Below are 18747 nucleotides of genomic sequence, written 5' to 3' on the forward strand. Positions count from 1 at the left end.
AAAGTCTGTAAAAACATTGTCATTTGAATGGTGTTTTAAGAGAGTAGCTATTACTCGTAGTGTACTCGCAAAGACGTTTTTGAGTGTAGTAAGGGCAGTGGCGGAGCTAGGGGTATTGGTCAGGGGGGGGGGCAAGAATGGTCTGTAGGGGCGCTTTCGACACTATCTAAGCGGAGCGCCACCACAGGTTGGCGCGGAGCGTACAGAAAATTTTTGAGTAAAGTTACTCCCTAGATTGCAGGAAATGACCCTTTCCGGGCCTTGCTAATTTGCAGATAAACGGAGAACAAATAGGTGTCGTCGCCATTTTGTCGGAAAATTACACCAACAGAATATGACAAATGTCAATAGGTATATGAGAGCGCAATAAAATAGTCAATAATCGCGAATAAGTTAAAAGTAGTGAAAAGCTGAAAAGGCGCCAGCAGTCAAATTGAGTCCGTCAGGAGGGGGGGGGGATCCGCCCCCTGACTGTATATATGGACGCTCCGCCACTAAGTAAGGGGATGTTGGAGAACTGGCTGAAATGAGGCAAGTCATTGGCCTAAGACGAAGTTGTGTTACGCTTACCGGTACTCACACTAACTGCTTCCACTTTTCACGGGGCGTGAAGACGCGGTTGGGGTGACAATGTGGTCTATAGCCAGAGGACGGGCCGAGGGACCAGGGTCCCCCAGCAATTACTAAAATTATTACACCTATATAGTATACGTGTGCATCTAAATTTTTTCATTGGGGGGCTGAGCCCCCCCAAGCCCCCCGGTTCCGCCGCCACTGATAAGCAACATTTCCAGTAAAAATGGACACAAAATGCACAATTTAGTATGGCTGGCATGTCACTTAGTGTTTATAGTGATAATACAAACACAAATACCATCTATGTTTCTAAAACTATTATGCCGCCGAACTTCGCCAGAACCTTTTTTTGGCAAACAAAAAATAAAGCATACGGGAGGGGGGGGGTTGAGTGATCACCGACATCTCACATAAAGGTCGTCATCAATTTTTTTTTTTTGGGGGGGCAAAACTTTTTTTTTTTTGGTGACGGCCAATAGGGGGGGCGCGAATACCCCCTAGACAATTGCCCCGGATAAATACCCCCGGACGAATATACCCCTGGACATATGCCGTTAACTATAGGAGACGGATGCAGCGACGGATACGCCCGTCTTTTTCAAGTTTAGTTTCCCGCGGGCCTCAACATATACCCTGGTCCCTCGGGCAACTCCGAGAGCATATTCACAATTGGGTCAGGGTGACGGTTAAACTGGCAACACTAGGGTCGTCGTGTGCCCTGGCCCTTATAACCTCCTCTCGACTTTTAAAAAGATTCGAGCTTTTCATATATAAGCCCCCAAAACTCCTGGATAGGGTTTGACAATGGCCCGAGGCCCGGGGTTGGGTTGGGAATTGCTCACTGCTGGTAGTAACTATTAATTTACTATTTGTTATAGTGACACTATTCTGTATTATTAATCTCCGAACAATTCCGGCTTATTGCGACTTACCATTTTCAAGTTTTCTTCTGAGTAATTTTACTTGATGATTTGTTATGTTATGTTAGTTTTTGTATAGCGCTTTATATGGCACAGCCATCTCATAGCACTTTGAATCCCTGGTCATCAGGCTGGCTTCTGAGAATCCAGCGCACACACCTTAGTTACCTCACAGGTACCCATTTATACACCTGGATGGAGAGGGGCAGTCGAGAAAAAAGTGCCTTGCCCAAGGACACAACATAACAGGATTATATATAAAACAAAAGCATTAGCCACTCGGCCTCCACGCTCCTCTTGTTTTGCTTATTCTAAGCTATTTTTTCCTGTGAGTGGACGCCGTTTTAGGATGGGAGGAGCAGAAGGGAGGGTTGGGGCAAGCACAACCACGGTCCATCCCTCTAGTTTGGTGTGCATGATCATCATCCATACCCCCCATGGATTGTTTTATGGACCGCTGGGCTATCATAGTCAAACCCGGTTACGGTGTAGCCCGTTATACCAGCAGAATTGCCTGTATGGTTTCATAATAGTATGTACGATGTATGAAACATAAGTAAAGAAAGAGGCTTGAGACCACGACGTCACTACCATTTCGAAAAACCTATTCTCTGGTCATTCTGTTTGCAAAAAGAAAGATGATAATCTAAGAAATCAATTTAATTTCCCTAGTTATAATAATTCTACATTCCAACTATAAACAGATTAGTGATTGCTACATTTCCCACAAATTGCCACCCATAAGCCAAAGAATAATAGGTTTTCCTTGTAATAATTTTTACAAAGGCCGGTAGCGTCTGGCGCTTACCCGGGATTTTTCATGGGGTGTCCCATCACCTTCAAGAGATTTGCTACTGGAAAGTGTGCTTAGATGCCAAATGGTGTAATATGTTGCCCTTTTAAGGCAAGACCATACTAACATCATTGGCGCCGCCAGGAGTTCCGGGTAAATTTGGGGGATTTGGGGCATCCAAATTCATGGTGATGTCACATATACACAATCAGCATTGTGCTTGTGTTTTTATTTTGAGGTATCAAAAAACTACACCTCAAGGTCCCCACCCCTACAAAAATTGTCTCCTAAGATCTTCGCTTCTTCACGCCTCCATTTTGTGTGTTTGTGACGCTGGCCCCACAGGTTCAATTCCCATCTCGAGTACGGCTGTCGAAAGCTGTAATGTTAGTTTTTTTTTCAATTTCCGGTGCAGTCCAATAGCTGTACTGCAGTTGTTGTTGATTCCATTGTAGTGGTAAGCAATTGATTCGGGTTAACTGTGTTCATTAGTTAGGTTCGACAAGGCTCTCCTGCAGTGGCGACGGACAGGTTGCTACCTACTCTCTCAGCATTCCGGAAAGTGGCTAAAGGCTGAGAATTGACTCACGTCTGTCGGATTGGGACATTAAATGACGACCCCGGGAACAGGATCAGATTGTAATAGTTACAAACCTGCCTCTCTTGTACTCTGAGCACTGTGCGAAACTACAAGGAAGATTAAATCACAAACGAGACAAGTCGACAAAGGGCCCCGGTATATAAACACAAAATTAGTTATACACGCAAGTCTGGTATATGCAAATTCGGTATACACACAAAATTACTTGCGCGACGACTCTCCATGGAACTGCTACTCTGAGTAGCAGTTCCCTGGACGCACCAATAGAAAAAAAAATGAGGCATGTCCAATAAATCTTCCTAGGTAATATATTATGTTATTAACAATGTTATATTTTTAGTTGCTACAGAATACCGATACTGTATCAGCTTATAGGCAGGGACGTACCTAGGACTGGTATGACTAGGATTGGGGTTGTAGGGTAAAAAAAATCGACTAGGGTTAGTCTTTAAAGCCCATAAATTACGACTGCGGCACAAACTCGATTGCGCACGAAACGCAAAGTTTTTTTCAGCCGTATTATCGTGTCCGATCTTACGGTCATATGACGTCATGTTGAAATACAAACAGAATGTAGGCTAAACAAACAAAGTTAGAGACATCAGTTGTCATAAACGAAAAGAGTTGAAGTAAAAATTATTAAATAAGACTTGCAACTTGCAATACATGCATGACATCATATACATTCTTACTTTCTATTTCAATCTTTAACTCTCAATTAAACAAAATATTCACAGAAGCACGGAGTGCCACTGTTCGACAATTATTCGCTGTTGTTGGACCGAAAAGAGACTGGGGATAGGAGAACTTTGTCATGTGTACTTTTTTTGATATCACTGGCATGTGACGTGATTCTCAAATGAGATCTAGATTTACATACATTCTACATAAAATACGCGTTCTTCGCATTATGTGCAAAATGCGCTTTTCCCTTATACCCCTCCCCACGACCGTCACCATTTCCCCATTTCCACTCTGCTTTGTAAATCAGACACGCACGCATGATTTCGCCATGGAGGTCGAATTCACGATGCTGATCTGTATCCTGTGGGAGGAGTCTTAGGGGAGGGGTGACCCCTTAATTTTCAATATTTATTTATATGATGGTCGTCCGAACCATTCTCCCCCCCCCCCCTCCAGCGTATGGGCCTGCATATATCTCATTTTTCGAAATGCCCTTGGATGCAAATCGGAGCAATCAGTTACACATCCATGTACTAAAATAGTTTTTGATCGCTCGTTCTTTTCACAATCGCTTTTGCGATCCCAACATTTCTGATGGTATTATTTCCTCTGTCCCCCGCTTGCTACGCCAGTGGTCCCTTTCGCAGTACCCTGATCGGTACAGAGAGAGAGTTGTTTTGTTAAGGTTTTACGGCTCAGTTTCTAACCAGTTGGTTTAAGTTGCGCCGACGACGGCCTTTTTTCAGTTGTGGCGCACTGGCTTTGTTTTCCCTACTCCATTGCTTGAGCACCAAGCACAATAGCAGTAGGTTCCAGTCTTCGGTATGACCCAGCCAGGAGTCGAACCCCTAACCTACCGGCTGCAAGTCGGATGCTCTAACCACGTGACCATGCAGTCGGTCTGAGAGAAAGAGAAAGGGGGAAGGGGGGGAGTACAACTAAACGACAAATGTAGGCCTAAAGAGGTTGTCGGAACTGTAGCGAAATTTATCATCAATTCTAAAAACATTTGCACTTCATCACAGTTTGTTTACAATTGTCAGTTGATTTTACTACACAACCATCGATTGCCTTTCACCATCAACAGACCAGCAATTCCTTTTGAAAGCATCTCTTTTGTTCACTGCTGGTCAGCCTATTTAACATTGTGACTCAACAGAATAAATCAGGCAAGCTCACCTGTTAATGAAATATCTTCACTACCGTACCCTATAGTAGATGTTTTTGTATCATGGCAACAACTGGCCAATCAAGAGACAGTCTGGAAAAAACACATGACTCAATTTTGTGGATACATACCATGTGCAGCCATTTTATTAGAAGGACTTCACCCTGGAAGCAAGAAATCTCTGCTAGACACATGCAACTGTATATTACAGCTCATCTGCACTACGTTATGTTTTATCAGCTGCAATAACTACCAAGAGGAATTCTCATATATATTTAATCCATTGGATATAATTGGATGATGATGATGACGACGACGACGACGACGACGACGACGACGACGACGACGACGATGACGATGACGATGACGATGACGATGACGATGATGATGAGCAGTAGCAGTTGTATTATTGTTATTAACTATGATACTTTTAAATAAGGTGTAAGAAATCGGCCTGACATTTCGACTGTGGAAAACAGTCGAAACGTCAGGCCGACTTCATACATCTTATTCTTAAACCTTGGTGATTTTGTGGATAAGCAGTTTTTATGAGCTACGTTATTTTACTTTTAAATTTGGTTATATCAGGGTTGTCCAACCTTTTGATGAGGAGGGCCACCTCGAATGATTATGATAAAGGAAGGGTCGCATGAGCCTACAAGCTCTTGTGGCATATCCAGGGTTTCGTGCCAGAGCGGCAAATTTCAGTGGCCCCGCTAGGGGTCTGTATTGGAATATAATTGGATATAATGGATACAATTGGATATAATTGGATATAATATAATTGGATATAATTGGATATAATGATCTCTGAAATTTATCAAAAAAAGAATTCCTGGGTAAAAGTACATTAAAGTAAATTAATGAGGTTGGCGGGCCGGACGGGACCTTGCGGCGGGCCGCACTGTGGCCCGCGGGCCGTAGGTTGGACAACCCTGGGTAATATAGAAGACGTGGAACATCCGGTCAATTTCTAATTACTACATGCATTTTTGGATTGTCAGATGCTTTAACGTTTCATATCAGAATAATAATCTGATATATCATATATCAGAATAATAATCTGAGATACCAGATTAAGAAAATTTTCTTTCATGGCCCTAATGGGCTTTCGTACTACGGAGTTCACCAGCTAAAGGTCCGCTTGGTTAACAGGCTCGTGGGGGGGGGGGGGGGGGGCTGGGGCGTATTCTGGTTTAGTTCGGGTAGTAACCTGGGTGAGGTATCTGTGCCGGTGTATCTGTGCGGGTAGAGTTTTCCCGGAGGTAATTGCTGGGGGGTGGGGTTAATTGTCCTCAGGGGTATTTGTCCTCGTGGGTGTATGTCCGGGGGTAGTTGTCCCGGGGGTAGTTGTCTGGGGGGTACTTATCCTCGGGGGTATTTGTCCTCGGTGGTGTATGTCCGGGGGGTATTTGTCCGGGGGGTAGTTGTCCTCGTAGGTATTCGTCCTCGGGGGTTTTTGTCCGGGGGGTGATTGTCCGGGGGGTACTTGTCCCGGGGGTATGAGTCCGGGGGTATATGTCCGGGGGGTATTTGTCCGGGGGGTATTTGTCCGGCAACCGAATGATTAGACATCCCTGAGTTAAAACCTTATTGGTCGAATACACCGTATTGGTCAGGTCATTATTACCAGAGGTCTATTACAGCGGGGCCGGACTTCTTACTAAGAGAGAAGCCGTGCTAACTTCAATATCTTGAAATGTCTGTTTTTTCATCTTGTAATATGAATTTTTTAAATGTTCTACTGTTTATCAAAGTTATGATTTCTTTGAAATTTCGAACTAATACGATGTTCATTGACATGTTGAAAAAGCCGAAATTTGACATTTTATTGACATTTTTAGAAAAAAAAGTAGAATACTTGCCGTGTAATGACGTATTAATTAAAAAGAGAAGCTTGACTATTGGTTTGCAATGTTTTCTTAGTTCATGGGGTGATGCATGCAGGTTCGTGAACCAACAGTTTGGATGATAGGGTCTTCTACTACAATAAGGAAACCAAATGAACCAATGATTCCTTTAGAATTTCATATGATAACATGAAATTCTGTATCACTGCAGATTCAAATTTAGATCCTTGCTGCGTTTGAATATGTTCAGCCGGGTCTTGCACTCATCTCACTGACCATTTTACGTGGTTTTCATACATTTACCTTTGGTGACCTCAAATGACCGTTGATCACATCCAAACGGTACTTAATAAAGTGAATTGGGGGGCTCAGCTAGCCCCCCCCAATGCAAAAGTTGAGGGGGCAAATGCATGATAAGCCCCCCCCCCAATATTAACCAAGGCTCCGAAACGTGCATCTGCCCATTTTTCAATGCATACTTGTCGATCTGTCCGATGCACACGTATACTATATAGGTGTAATAGTTTTAGTAAATGCTGGGGGACCCTCGGCCCGTCCCCTGGCTATAGACCACATTTTCACCCCCACCGCGTCTTCACGCCCCGTGAAAAGTGGAAGCAGTGAGTGTGAGTATACCGGTAAGTGCAACACAACTTCGTCTTAGGACAATGACTTGCCTCATTTCAGCCAGTTCTCCAACATCCACTTACTCAGTGGCGGAGCGTCCATACGATCAGGGTGCACCCCCCCCCCCCCTCCCTGACGGACTCAAAGGGACTGCTGGCGCCCTTTTCAGCTTTTCACTACTTTTTACTTATTCGCGATTATTGACTATTTTATTGCGCTCTCATCTACCTATTGACATTTGTCATATTCTGTTGGTGTAATTTTCCGACAAAATGGCAATGACACCTATTTATTCTCCGTTTATCTGCAAATTATCAAGGCCCGGAATGGGTCATTTCCTGCAATCTATAGAGTATCTTTACTCAAAAATTTTCTGTACGCTCCGCGCCAACCTGTGGTGGCGCTCCGCTCAGATAGTGTCGAAAGCGCCCCCCCCCCCGACCAATACCCCTAGCTCCGCCACTGCCCTTACTACACTCAAAAACGTCTTTTCGAGTACACTACGAGTAATAGCTACTCTCTTAAAACACCATCGAATATACAAATTACAATGTTTTTACAGACTTTCTCGTGCAATCTGAGAAATTGCAGGCTTGAGACCCATATTTTAGGGCTAGGTATTTGCAGCATAAAACACTCAGGAAGTGCCGTTTCCGGCCATCTGGGGGTTTGAAAAAACCTAAAATTTTATTGTACGCTCCGCGCCAACCGATGGTGGCGCTCTGCTTAGATAGTCTCCACACATTAGCCCCCCCCCCCCCCCAATAATTTTTCCGTTCCGCCGCGCCTGGACTAGTGTAAACCTTTTCGTTTTCTGGTTTAAAATTAAATGCAGAGCTCCCAACTGACCCGCAATTCGCGGGAATTAGACCCGCATTCTAGCACCCAAACCCGCTGACCCGCACAAGCGTCCGAAAAAAACGCATGGTAATTGTCAAGTATACATGAAAAAATTTGCATCAAATTTTGACTTAGCAACCATCATTTCTTTAGCATTTAGCATAATAGAGTATAAAACCTCTTTTACAGCATCATTTGAACCTCAAATTAGCATATATTTCTTTTCATTGGGGCGAGCAGCGAACATTTTCATGCCACGGGAAAGAATGAATTATCACCTACTATTCAATTTATTGATGTTACTCACAAAAAAATGCATATTTCTCAGAAAATTTTGGGTGACAAAAGCCTTTCTAAGTGCCACCATTTTACATGTAGGCAACAACAGGATTCCAAAAAAAATCAAAAGGGGAGGGGGACACCCCCTCTCCTTATACCCCTCCCCCAGGACGGCGATTCGTGGCATGGACCAGCATTTGCCTTCTCAAGAGTTGGGAGCTATGTAAATGTATGAGCATGAGGATTTACAGTTTAACACCATTTTGCAGTTACAGGCTGGTTGTAGGAAATTTATAACCTATGAGAAATAAAATTTCTTGAGAAAGATGATCCCAACTTTGTTTTATAAATATTTTAGAAAATTACACCTGGGAAAACATTTTTTTAAGAAGTAAATTAACATCACCATTGTACACTTTTGTCGCACCAAATTGCATCTGAGGGCATTCAGCAATAGAAAATTTTCCAAAAGGGAGGGGGCACCCCCTCCTCTTAGACCCCTCCCCCATATCACTCTAATGCCACTTTAGCCCCTCCCAAACAAAGGCCCTGGATCCGCCAGTGGCTTTACGCACATTATCTTCTGGTAACCCCAAATAACCTTCGACCTTTATACATAGAAAAATAAGGATTTTTAATCACTAAGATAAATCCACTTGCTAACTATGAAGTTCCTCCAAGCTTTACTTAGGGAGTTATCACCATTTTCAGTTTTCTACCTCTGGTGACTTTTGACCTATATGAAAACTATAGTGATCCTGTTCTCAATAGGATGCACCTAGATATTCAGTATGAAGTACACATCATCACCCATCCCAAGCCAAGGGCGATGCATACATACGCACATATATTCCAATGCAAATACACAGACGTTATAACCAGGGAGTTGTTATGGAAAAAAAAACTCTCTGTTATAACCATCGTATAGATTCCTTTTGCTTCCGGTACAAGGAATAAAAAAAAGCGGATGAGGTTTGCAATAGTATTCCCTAACGACAAAATGTGTATATTAATGGGTGCAGCTCTTTGCACGGCTTTATATTCTTTATTACCTTCCTATACACATATGGATGCTAGTTAAGAAGGGTTCGTGAAGGTTTAGTTCATAAAACAAAAATCAAGCGATTGTTTTTGAATATTGAATCCTCGGTGTTGCATCAACTACAGTTGACCAATATGGCTTTTAAAAGTATCCGTTATTGATTCTAAAAAAAGCTGCATCGGAAAATCCCAAAGCAAATCTGAAAGTCGAACAGTATACTCTTCAATAAATATCAGGGTGCGGTTATTCAAAATGAATAAACATATCATGTGGTCTGAAAACAAGTATATTATGTTAACGGGAACCCCGTTAATGACCTGCCATAAAAATCTAGAACGATTAATAGGCCTATAATAATGTGTCACAGAAAAACACGACTCTTAGTAACCTGCATGTGTATATTATATAGACAACAGCACAATAACATGACATAGACAACATACACCACCTATATATGGTGCACAAAGTACTTCTGGCGCGCAGCTTCTGCGGCCCGCCGGTTTCTCAAACTATATCACCCGATCCTCGTTGTGGTCACGGTAACTTAGATGTATGTTGCTAATTTTGATCCACGATAGTTAGGGTGTTGTATTATAACTTCGTCACACATCGCATGTTATATCAATTTCACGATAACTATTGTGGACTATTACAAAATGCTGCATGATCGAACGTGTTGGTAGAGTACTGATCGACTTATTATCTAATTCGATTTTGCATATAACCAAGCATTTAACTTGGCAGTTGCGAGTTGCGACACAGTGTATAGTTTTATCGTAGCACTGAATTGCATTGCGCAATGTCGATAAAAATTGTCAATGTCTTTAGAGTTACATCCCAGTCGTTTTCTGAGATTTTCGGCTCCCCAAGGCCTCATTGAATAGCTTGTGAAAATAATTCCACCCGTGAGAGATTTGATTAAGTCAATATTTACTTGTTATTCAGGCTTCCTATCTGTAAAACGACTACTTGGCAGATTTGACACAGCAGGCGATTCTGGTATCTGCTCTTTAACGTTTTCTGCGAAAATAACGGTCAATAGCATTAGCACAGTCTGCAACTCTGCATGCTAATAGTAAAGGCTCCACTATGACCAAGACATATCACAACATAGTAAGTAGGCTACATATACACGAAGCTGTAACAGCAGCTCTCTGCTTGTTACCCGAGGAATGTCTGAGTAGCATTCCGCCCCCCCCCCCCCCCCCCCCTTGTTACAACAATAGTGGCCATTGTATTACAACCACTGCGACACAAATGAGGTTTGCGATGTTGTCGTCTATTCCAGAAAGACATCAATTTGTTTTGTCTCATTTCACGTAGGCCTACAACGGTGCGCGTCCCCCGTACACTCAATTCCGGTGAATGGAAAACAAGACTTGAACTTTGGAGCGCACGTGTGATGTCGTACGTGACTGATATTATTTCATACATAGATTTGCATGTACACCCAAGTGTACACTACTGATTAGAGGAGAAAACCAATTCAACAATGAAAGTTGTACATAGGGACCTGGATTGATTTCCAGGTAATGTTTTGTCTACAGTGAACAACAGGATTGAACTTTTGACCGAGCAGTGTTTAATCAAAACTGTCTGGATTGATATAGTGTAAACTAGTCAAGGATATCATTACATTTTACATTTCTGACACTCCCACACAGGAACCTAACCAAATTCAAATCCTTGCAATAAAAACGCCCCAAAAATGATTATTCATAGATCTCGCTCGCCTCGCATACCCGTGCACAGTGCATGTGCGTTCGTGTACGTAGGTGAGCATTCGCTTGATATCAATATCGCGTACGTACATGTATATTATACGAAACCATACAAGCCCCGCCCATTCAACCAACCGGGATATTGTATCACATAGTTGGGACAATTTTCCTATACTGTAGCAGCGACGTAGCCAGGAATTTGAAAGGTGGAGCACTTTTTGCGATTGATATGGGGGAGGGTCTAAGGGGAGGGGTGTCCCCCTCCACTTTGATATATTTTGAACAATGGAAGGTCCTTAGATGAGATCTGGTGCAATGTTTTACCAGTTTCATCATTATCATATGATACCATTATTATCAGCAGATTTTGTTTCCTTTTTGAATTCTTTTACATGTTCTTTTATAATATATCAGAAAGACAAAAATAGTACTCTTTTACAATTTTTTTCCGGTAGGATGATTCTTGTTTATTGTCTGGACTTTAATACATTTGACGAACTTAACTGATGGACAATATAAACTTTCATATTTTGTAAGACAGCCAGATGTGCAGTGGCCAAAAAACAAATATCGTTATCGCAGTGTATTAACAGTGTAATCATTATTTATAGGAAGTGTGTATCACGTACGATTGCGAGCTTAGCTTCATATCATGCTGTTAGTGCAACAACAATTAGGAATCATAGATGATAGAAAGGATGAAAACGCACGTTGTCGACGCCGTTGTGCATACGGTTCGTGACACTCCATCGAGTGCGGTTGGGTAGGCAATATGTATTTTATTACACAGTGGCCAACTGTAGGCTTGTAATAGGCTAAATTTAGCTAATTACAGCTGCCAAACTAAGTAGTTGAATCAGTTGGCCTGAATGTTACTACGATTATAATCGAGTTAACGGAGCTGACGAGTATTCAAGATCAAAAGAGCACTGACATAATTACCATGCTAAAAAACAACAGTTTAAAAAAAAAAATCGACACTGAGGGGGGGGGGGGGGGGAGCAGTCGCTCCCCCTGCTCTACCCTGGCGACGTCCCTGTACTGTAGTCAGTGTTAAGTCCCGCTTTCAGAGCACTCGTTTTGTCAGTACCAGCAGTATTAATATCATGTTTCTATCAGATCAAGGTTAGGAACTGCATGTTAGCACTCTCAATACCAGTGCTTTGAGAGCATGATATTGGTGTACACTTTAGAGAGGTATTAGCATTGGGAATTTGTCCCAATAGCTGTAAAGAATGAGTCAATACATTCATAATTCATTGGGTTGGCTGGAATATTGACAGCTATGAAATTGAAAGTGCAAATGCGACTCTTCCATTGAAACAATTTGATATTGGTCATTTGTACTGAGCACTGTCCATCACGATAGGCAAATGTAGCCTACATGTTAGAGTAGAATAATGAGATTATGACTACCCAACGTTTCCGATCTTCCCGTTTTACACATTCCGTTTCAATTTTAGTGTATTCTGGACAGATGATGCTTGAAATGTCATATAAATATCCAAATGCAATCGCCTCTCACGTTCAACGTCGAACGGAAAGGTTCTAAACTCTTATTTTTTCATTGAAAGGAAGTGCAAGAAAATGTTAATAGGTACCCTACCGGTAAGAATATTAAAAATGAAAACCAATATCTAAATATACGTTTCATTAATTAATTAATTAATTAAATAATTAATAGCGTCAAACATAGGCGTAGGAGCCTTGATTTTCACCCAAAAAATTGAGAAAACACTACAAATTTTTCTTCTTTCAGTAGGTGCCCGAAAAATTCTCAGTATATTGCCCGAATTTTCAGCCAAAAGATGGAAACCACATTGCAAATTTTTCTTCTTTCAGTAGGTGCCCGAAAAATTCTCAGCATATTGCCCGAATTTTCACCAGAACTTTTGGTTGGGGGGGGGGGGGGGGGCTGCAGTCCCCCGCCTCCTACGCCTATGGCGTCCAAAATCAGCATTTACAAAATAAGTGATCATCTCCAGCTCGCAAATATCCATAGAAAGCTAGGGTATGTTCTTCTTTGTTACATAGCCTAATATGTAATGAACTTAATGAAGTGCTTTATCTTTCCATGGTAATGCACTTTCCATGGGATATGTTTGTATTACATACCCTTCAAATTTATGCCTGACTGTGATACTAATAATGTCATCTGTTGTGTTCCATTTTGAGAAATTATGCCAATTAGATACATTAGCCAAATTATGCCTATGAGATATAAATACATTTCTCGAGCTAGCAATCATATTGTAATCATTAAAGCTATAAGGGTCTGTTATGTTCCCTTTGTACAATGATCTGCCATTCGCATTGTAACTGGTAGATATCTGCTTTGGATACGCCATTCAGCTAAAACCAAAATATATATTTTTTTAGCAGCACTGCATATACAATATATATATATATATATATATATATATATATATATATATATATATATAGCGTATTGGCGTTGACGGTCCTTGTGGTGTGTTTGAACGAGGAATATACAGATTCTTTCGCTTAATGAAACTCTTTGTGATATCTCTCCGTACAGATGGTTCTACTTTTGAGCTTCTATTAAGAGACAGGAAAAGAGATCTTAAAATTAATATACTACCAATTCGGCGGATGGGAATCTATAGTTATATTACATCAAACTTGACAGAGGTTTGAGGCTTAAAGCTAAATTTCTAAGGCATCCAAATTTTCAGTTTTCGGTAGAAGAAAAACAACCCAACATACAAAAATCCCAAAACGAAACAAACAAGGTTGATATGTTGTAGCCTGCTAATGTAGCTCGACCTCATTTCCTTTTGAAGCAACCTCAAGGCTCACTGAAGGGTACGTAATTGAACTTATCTTCAAGTTCATAATTTAAGAGCTCTTTATACAGTGAAACAAGGCAGTGGCGGAGCGTCCATATAGACAGGGGGGCGAATGCCCCCCTGACGGACTCTAATGGACTGCTGGCGCCCTTTCCAGCTTTTTACCACGTTTTACTTATTCGCGATTATTTACTTTTTTATTGCGCTCTCATCTACTTATTGACATTTGTCACATTTTGTTGGCGATGACACCTATTTATTCTTCGTTTATCTGCAAATTAGCAAGGCCAGGAAAGGGTCATTTCCGGCGATCTAGGAAGTATCTTTACTCAAAAAAATTTCTGTACGCTCCGCGCCAACCAGTGGTGGCGCTCCGCTTAGATAATGTCGAAAGCGCCCCTACAGACCATTCTCGCCCCCCCCCTTCACAATACCCCTAGCTCCGCCACTGAAACAAGGTATGAAAAAGTTATGGCATTGCGATGCATGGTCAGACACTTTTGAGAGGACAAAAACGAAATATAGGTGGAGTGAAGTAATGAGAAGGAAGATGTATATAGGACCAAGTTGGGTAAATTAAGTAAAGTGTGAACGTTTTTGGAATGGTACAGATCCAGCCAGTGGATTTGCTAGTATACCCCAGTGATTTTAATGAGAAAGGAAGGGAGGGAGAAAGAGTTTGACACGGGGGGGGGGGGACGACGATTTGAGGGTCATCGTGATCGGGCCAGGGCAATGACAACGTTCATATTTTCTTTAGGTCCTGCATTTTGTCTATCGACCTACGGTTCTTTTGGGATTTTGTCTGTCGTGCACCAAAATGCAAAATGCTTACAATTATACTCTCTAATGTTATAACGCTGTTGCTCTGACAGCTGACTGCGAGCTCGCTCGATGACCTTATCGGCTGGAAATACGTCATCTGCATGATGCTCGACTTTTTCGATATTTTTGCAGAAACCGACTGTCTCCTTTATCACACCCTTTCCATATGTAAATCTAATCACGTCAAATGTCTTCTCAACAGTGTTCACTTCAACAACAATCATATGACACCTTGGATGGAGCCACCACTTGTAAAGCACAACTTGATCACCAGGTTTTAGGTCTTCTATATTTTTAACAGACCAACTCTTGTGTTTAGTCATACGTTTAGCCATTCCCTTGGCAACACTTCTTGTCACTGACGAATCGTTCCCGTCAGCTTCCTCACTAGACTGTGAACCGTACGACAGGGCCGACGTCGAGTCCCGATTGACGACTCCAACTTGACGAATCTTCTGATCAAAAAGTTTTCCATTGATAAATATCCCAACTTGTACAGAACTATCACACAATATGTCGTCTTTGGATCGAATTTTACGAAGGCCCATTTTACATTCGTCATGTTTATCACGGTAAAGACAAACCTTTCTCAGGTACTTATGAATGGATCCGAGAACTACCATCATACAATGTTCTTCGCCATCGGTGTTATTCTTTATCGTGTTGTAAATATCCGTGAAGTTCAAGCACAGGCCAATATCACAAAGAACTGCAATCACACCCATATTCATATCTTTCATGATCCCTTCAAAGTCACTGAGTGCGTCTTTCGCAGAACTCATTCTCTTGAACTTGACTGATATACGACTGTGTAACTCCTCACCACCAGCTTCTGCGACTGCACCGAAGAAGCAACATATAATACGCTCTTCGAGGAAACCCTGGTGCTTTCCTATTTTGCAGAATAAAGCAAAGTCTTTACAAACGTTTTGCCTAATATGGTAACCTCTTTCACCTCTCCATGCATTAGCCCTGGCCAAGGTCAGGCTGACGTGATTCGATCGGGTACCAGTGTTGAAGTCACAGCGATAGATGAGTTTGGATTTCTTTTTAAAATCTACCACATTCTCTTCTATAACCTCTGTCTGCAATTTTACACCAGTAGGGTGATCTGAGAAGTCGTGATCTCTTTCCCCTTGCCAGTGAATTAACGTCACCTGTTGGCCATTTACATGCTTCACTATTCCATGATGGTAATCACCACAAAACCATTGATACTTCAAAAGGTCACCAGCCTTGAGGTTATCAACATCAATTTTTGCCGCGGTAATTTCAGGGGTCTCCATGGACATTTGTTTGATTAAATGTTTGTCTTTGTATTGCATTGACGAGCCCGTTTTGGTACCTGAATGGCGTTTGTCGATCCATTCAGTAATGCAAAACCTGCAAACGATGCCAATAAGGTTGTTTTCTTCGTCAAAGTATTCCAGGAAGTCATCGCTGTTATTGCATCCTGTGTGTTCCATCACTGGTTCACCCATGATTAATTAGGTTCATAATTACCTGTGCTGCCAAATAGGAAGAAAAGCACATAAATATAAATGTAGAAAATAGTCTCGTATTTGTACCACTCACTTGTGGGCATCAACCAATTAATTCACTACTAAGGAGTCAACAGTACAGAGTTCTTATTCCAAAATGTTTCAATATCTAGAATGAACAGTCTTCTTAGGTGAAATATTGACTCGTACATGTATGAGCAAATGGACATTTCTTTTATCAATTTTGAGCTACTGTACTGTAGCTTATCAGCCCTGCCACCATCAATCCCTTTAACAATTGTCATTAATGAATGAGAGTTACATGCCATTGTTTATACACTGTGAAATATTTGCACAACTTACTGCCAAAGGCATCTAGTATAAGTCACATAGAATAAAGCCAATTTTGAGAACGCATTTGAGATAACCTGTTAATCCCTTGGGACAATTTGAGATAACATATTGTACCCTTGAAGCTCAGAGTGTGAAAACTAATAAGGGCCACTTGAGTGTGCTTAAAGCACCCAAACAAAAATATCCACTATTTGAAGCAGAGTTCATTTCCCGGATGACTGTATAGTTGGAGATCACTTGAGATCTATGTTTACATTGTGCCCGTTCACTAAACTGGAGTGTTAGCTCAGTGTTTAACGCCGTTACCTTCCAATCATAAGGTTCCCGGTTCGAGTCACTCCAAGATTAATTGTATGTCGTCCAGTTACAGAGTTGTTGACAATTCATAATCATGGACGTTAAATATGCATGTAAGAGACTGACTTCAGTCAGCGAGCGGCTTTGATAAGCCAACCGAACGAGGCTTCTTCGCGAGTTCCTGCTTGCAGGAGGATCTAAAATACATACATAAACTGCAGTGAAATTGACCAAACTATGTTCACCAATAGAAATCATAAGGCATGGTAGAACTCACAGATTAATTGTAGCTTTAATTTTGGATGAACTTCACAGAAAAGAATAGGGTTACTATACCCCATAAGACCATCGGATCAACAGACCACGTTCGAAGTTAAACCAACATGAACTTCTTGACTAAACGTGTTTACAAGCAAGTGTCAAATACACATACACACACCGTAGGATAGATTCCTTCTGCCTCCGGCAATTAATAAATCAGAGGAAAAACTCTCTAACCTTTCAAGTCTTGAACCCTGGTGACCTTAAATAAACTCTGACCTACACCAAAATGTGTAAAACTCTTTACACTACATGAGGCTATCCTACCATGCATGTAAGAGCTCCTTCGATGTTCAGATTCTGGAGATGCAACAACAGTTATTAGATTTTCACATTTTGCCCTCTGCTGACCCCACATGACCTTTGACCTCCACTTAAAACAGTATCGTTCTTGTACTAAATATGGGGAAGCAAATATCCTAAATATGAGAACTGGAAGGTTGACTTATCTTGAGATATCGGGTTTACAAGCTAGGGTGTCACATACACACATACGCCAGCTTGGCTGCATACATGTTACTTGCCTGCCTGCCTATGGTGAGTAACCAAAAAGCTTTAAAGGTTTGTGTGGAAAACGGATGTCAATCAACAATTGTCTGCGTCTAGGCTAGCTGTGGAACAAATCAGCTAGTATCAACGCCAGGAGCATTTAGTCATCCCATGTCTCCCTCAACTTGGGAATGTAAAGCGGAAAAATCAAGATACAAACCTTTCCTGGTGTACGTTCTGATCGCCTTTTTAGTATTCCTTTGGTTGGCTACAATCAAGAGCTGTATCACACATTGCTCGACATGCTGCGGTATTTCCGAGTCACTGACGTTGCCAATTGTGATTTCATTCACCGTGCAGACAAAAATGTCGTCAATAGTAGAGAGCTTGTGCAGAATTGAAGCTTCTTATCCGACACAGCATAAACCTGTTCACGTTTTATTGTGCAGTAATGTAACCGTCCCGCTAACAGCACACTCCTTCCTTTCCAACTTCTATTAAATTATTACAACTGAAATGCACACACCACATCATCCGCCAGCAGTACTGTCGTACAACTAGACAATTTCTATTCTGTTTTACTGTACAGTTAACCAATGCCGTGTATATTTCTATGAAATATGCATAGTATATTATGCTATATGGTAATAGAAAAAATGGAAACTGCTGACTTCCTCTTACGACTGTATGGTGCGCCTAGTGTGCCATAATTCCTGAAATCTACATATGTATGTATTTTGTATATATGTATTTTAGATCCTCCTGCAAGCAGGAACTCGCGAAGAAGCCTGCTTGTCAAGCCACAAGCTGACCGAAGTCAGTCTCTTACATTCAGATTTAACGTCCATGATTATGAATTGTCGATTGTCAACAACTCTGTAACTAGAGGCCATAATTTTATCTTGGAGTGACTCGAACCGGGGACCTTATGATTGGAAGGCATCGGCGCCAACCACTGAGTTAACACTCCTAACATTATGTCGAATTAACTGGACATATATGTAAGTTTCTCGTGCTCTGATTGAATAAAATCGATGCCGCCTAGTGTGCCATAAGTCCTGAAATCGAC

General features: G+C 41.5%; 1 protein-coding gene and 1 long non-coding RNA gene across 3 annotated transcripts in view; one reads left to right on the forward strand and one right to left on the reverse strand.

The window, feature by feature from the left end:
• LOC139969646 (uncharacterized) overlaps positions 1-18747 on the forward strand; it is a 335050-nt gene that overhangs the window by 13694 nt on the left and 302609 nt on the right. The gene's annotated exons all lie outside the window — the stretch shown is intronic.
• Positions 11543-18274, reverse strand: LOC139969640 (uncharacterized). 2 transcript variants are annotated; one of them, XM_071974769.1, is made up of 2 exons: positions 17899-18274; positions 11543-16239 (listed from the first exon to the last, which is right to left on the reverse strand). In XM_071974769.1, exon 2 carries the CDS (start codon positions 16215-16217, stop codon positions 14694-14696), a length of 1524 nt encoding a protein of 507 aa, XP_071830870.1. In that variant the 5' UTR covers positions 16218-16239; positions 17899-18274; the 3' UTR covers positions 11543-14693. The 2 variants fall into 2 exon arrangements, with proteins under 2 accessions (XP_071830870.1, XP_071830869.1); XM_071974768.1 differs by having other exon boundaries at positions 11543-16244.

The sequence above is a fragment of the Apostichopus japonicus genome, chromosome 7 (genome assembly GCF_037975245.1).
Source record: "Apostichopus japonicus isolate 1M-3 chromosome 7, ASM3797524v1, whole genome shotgun sequence".
Classification (NCBI taxonomy): domain Eukaryota; kingdom Metazoa; phylum Echinodermata; class Holothuroidea; order Aspidochirotida; family Stichopodidae; genus Apostichopus; species Apostichopus japonicus.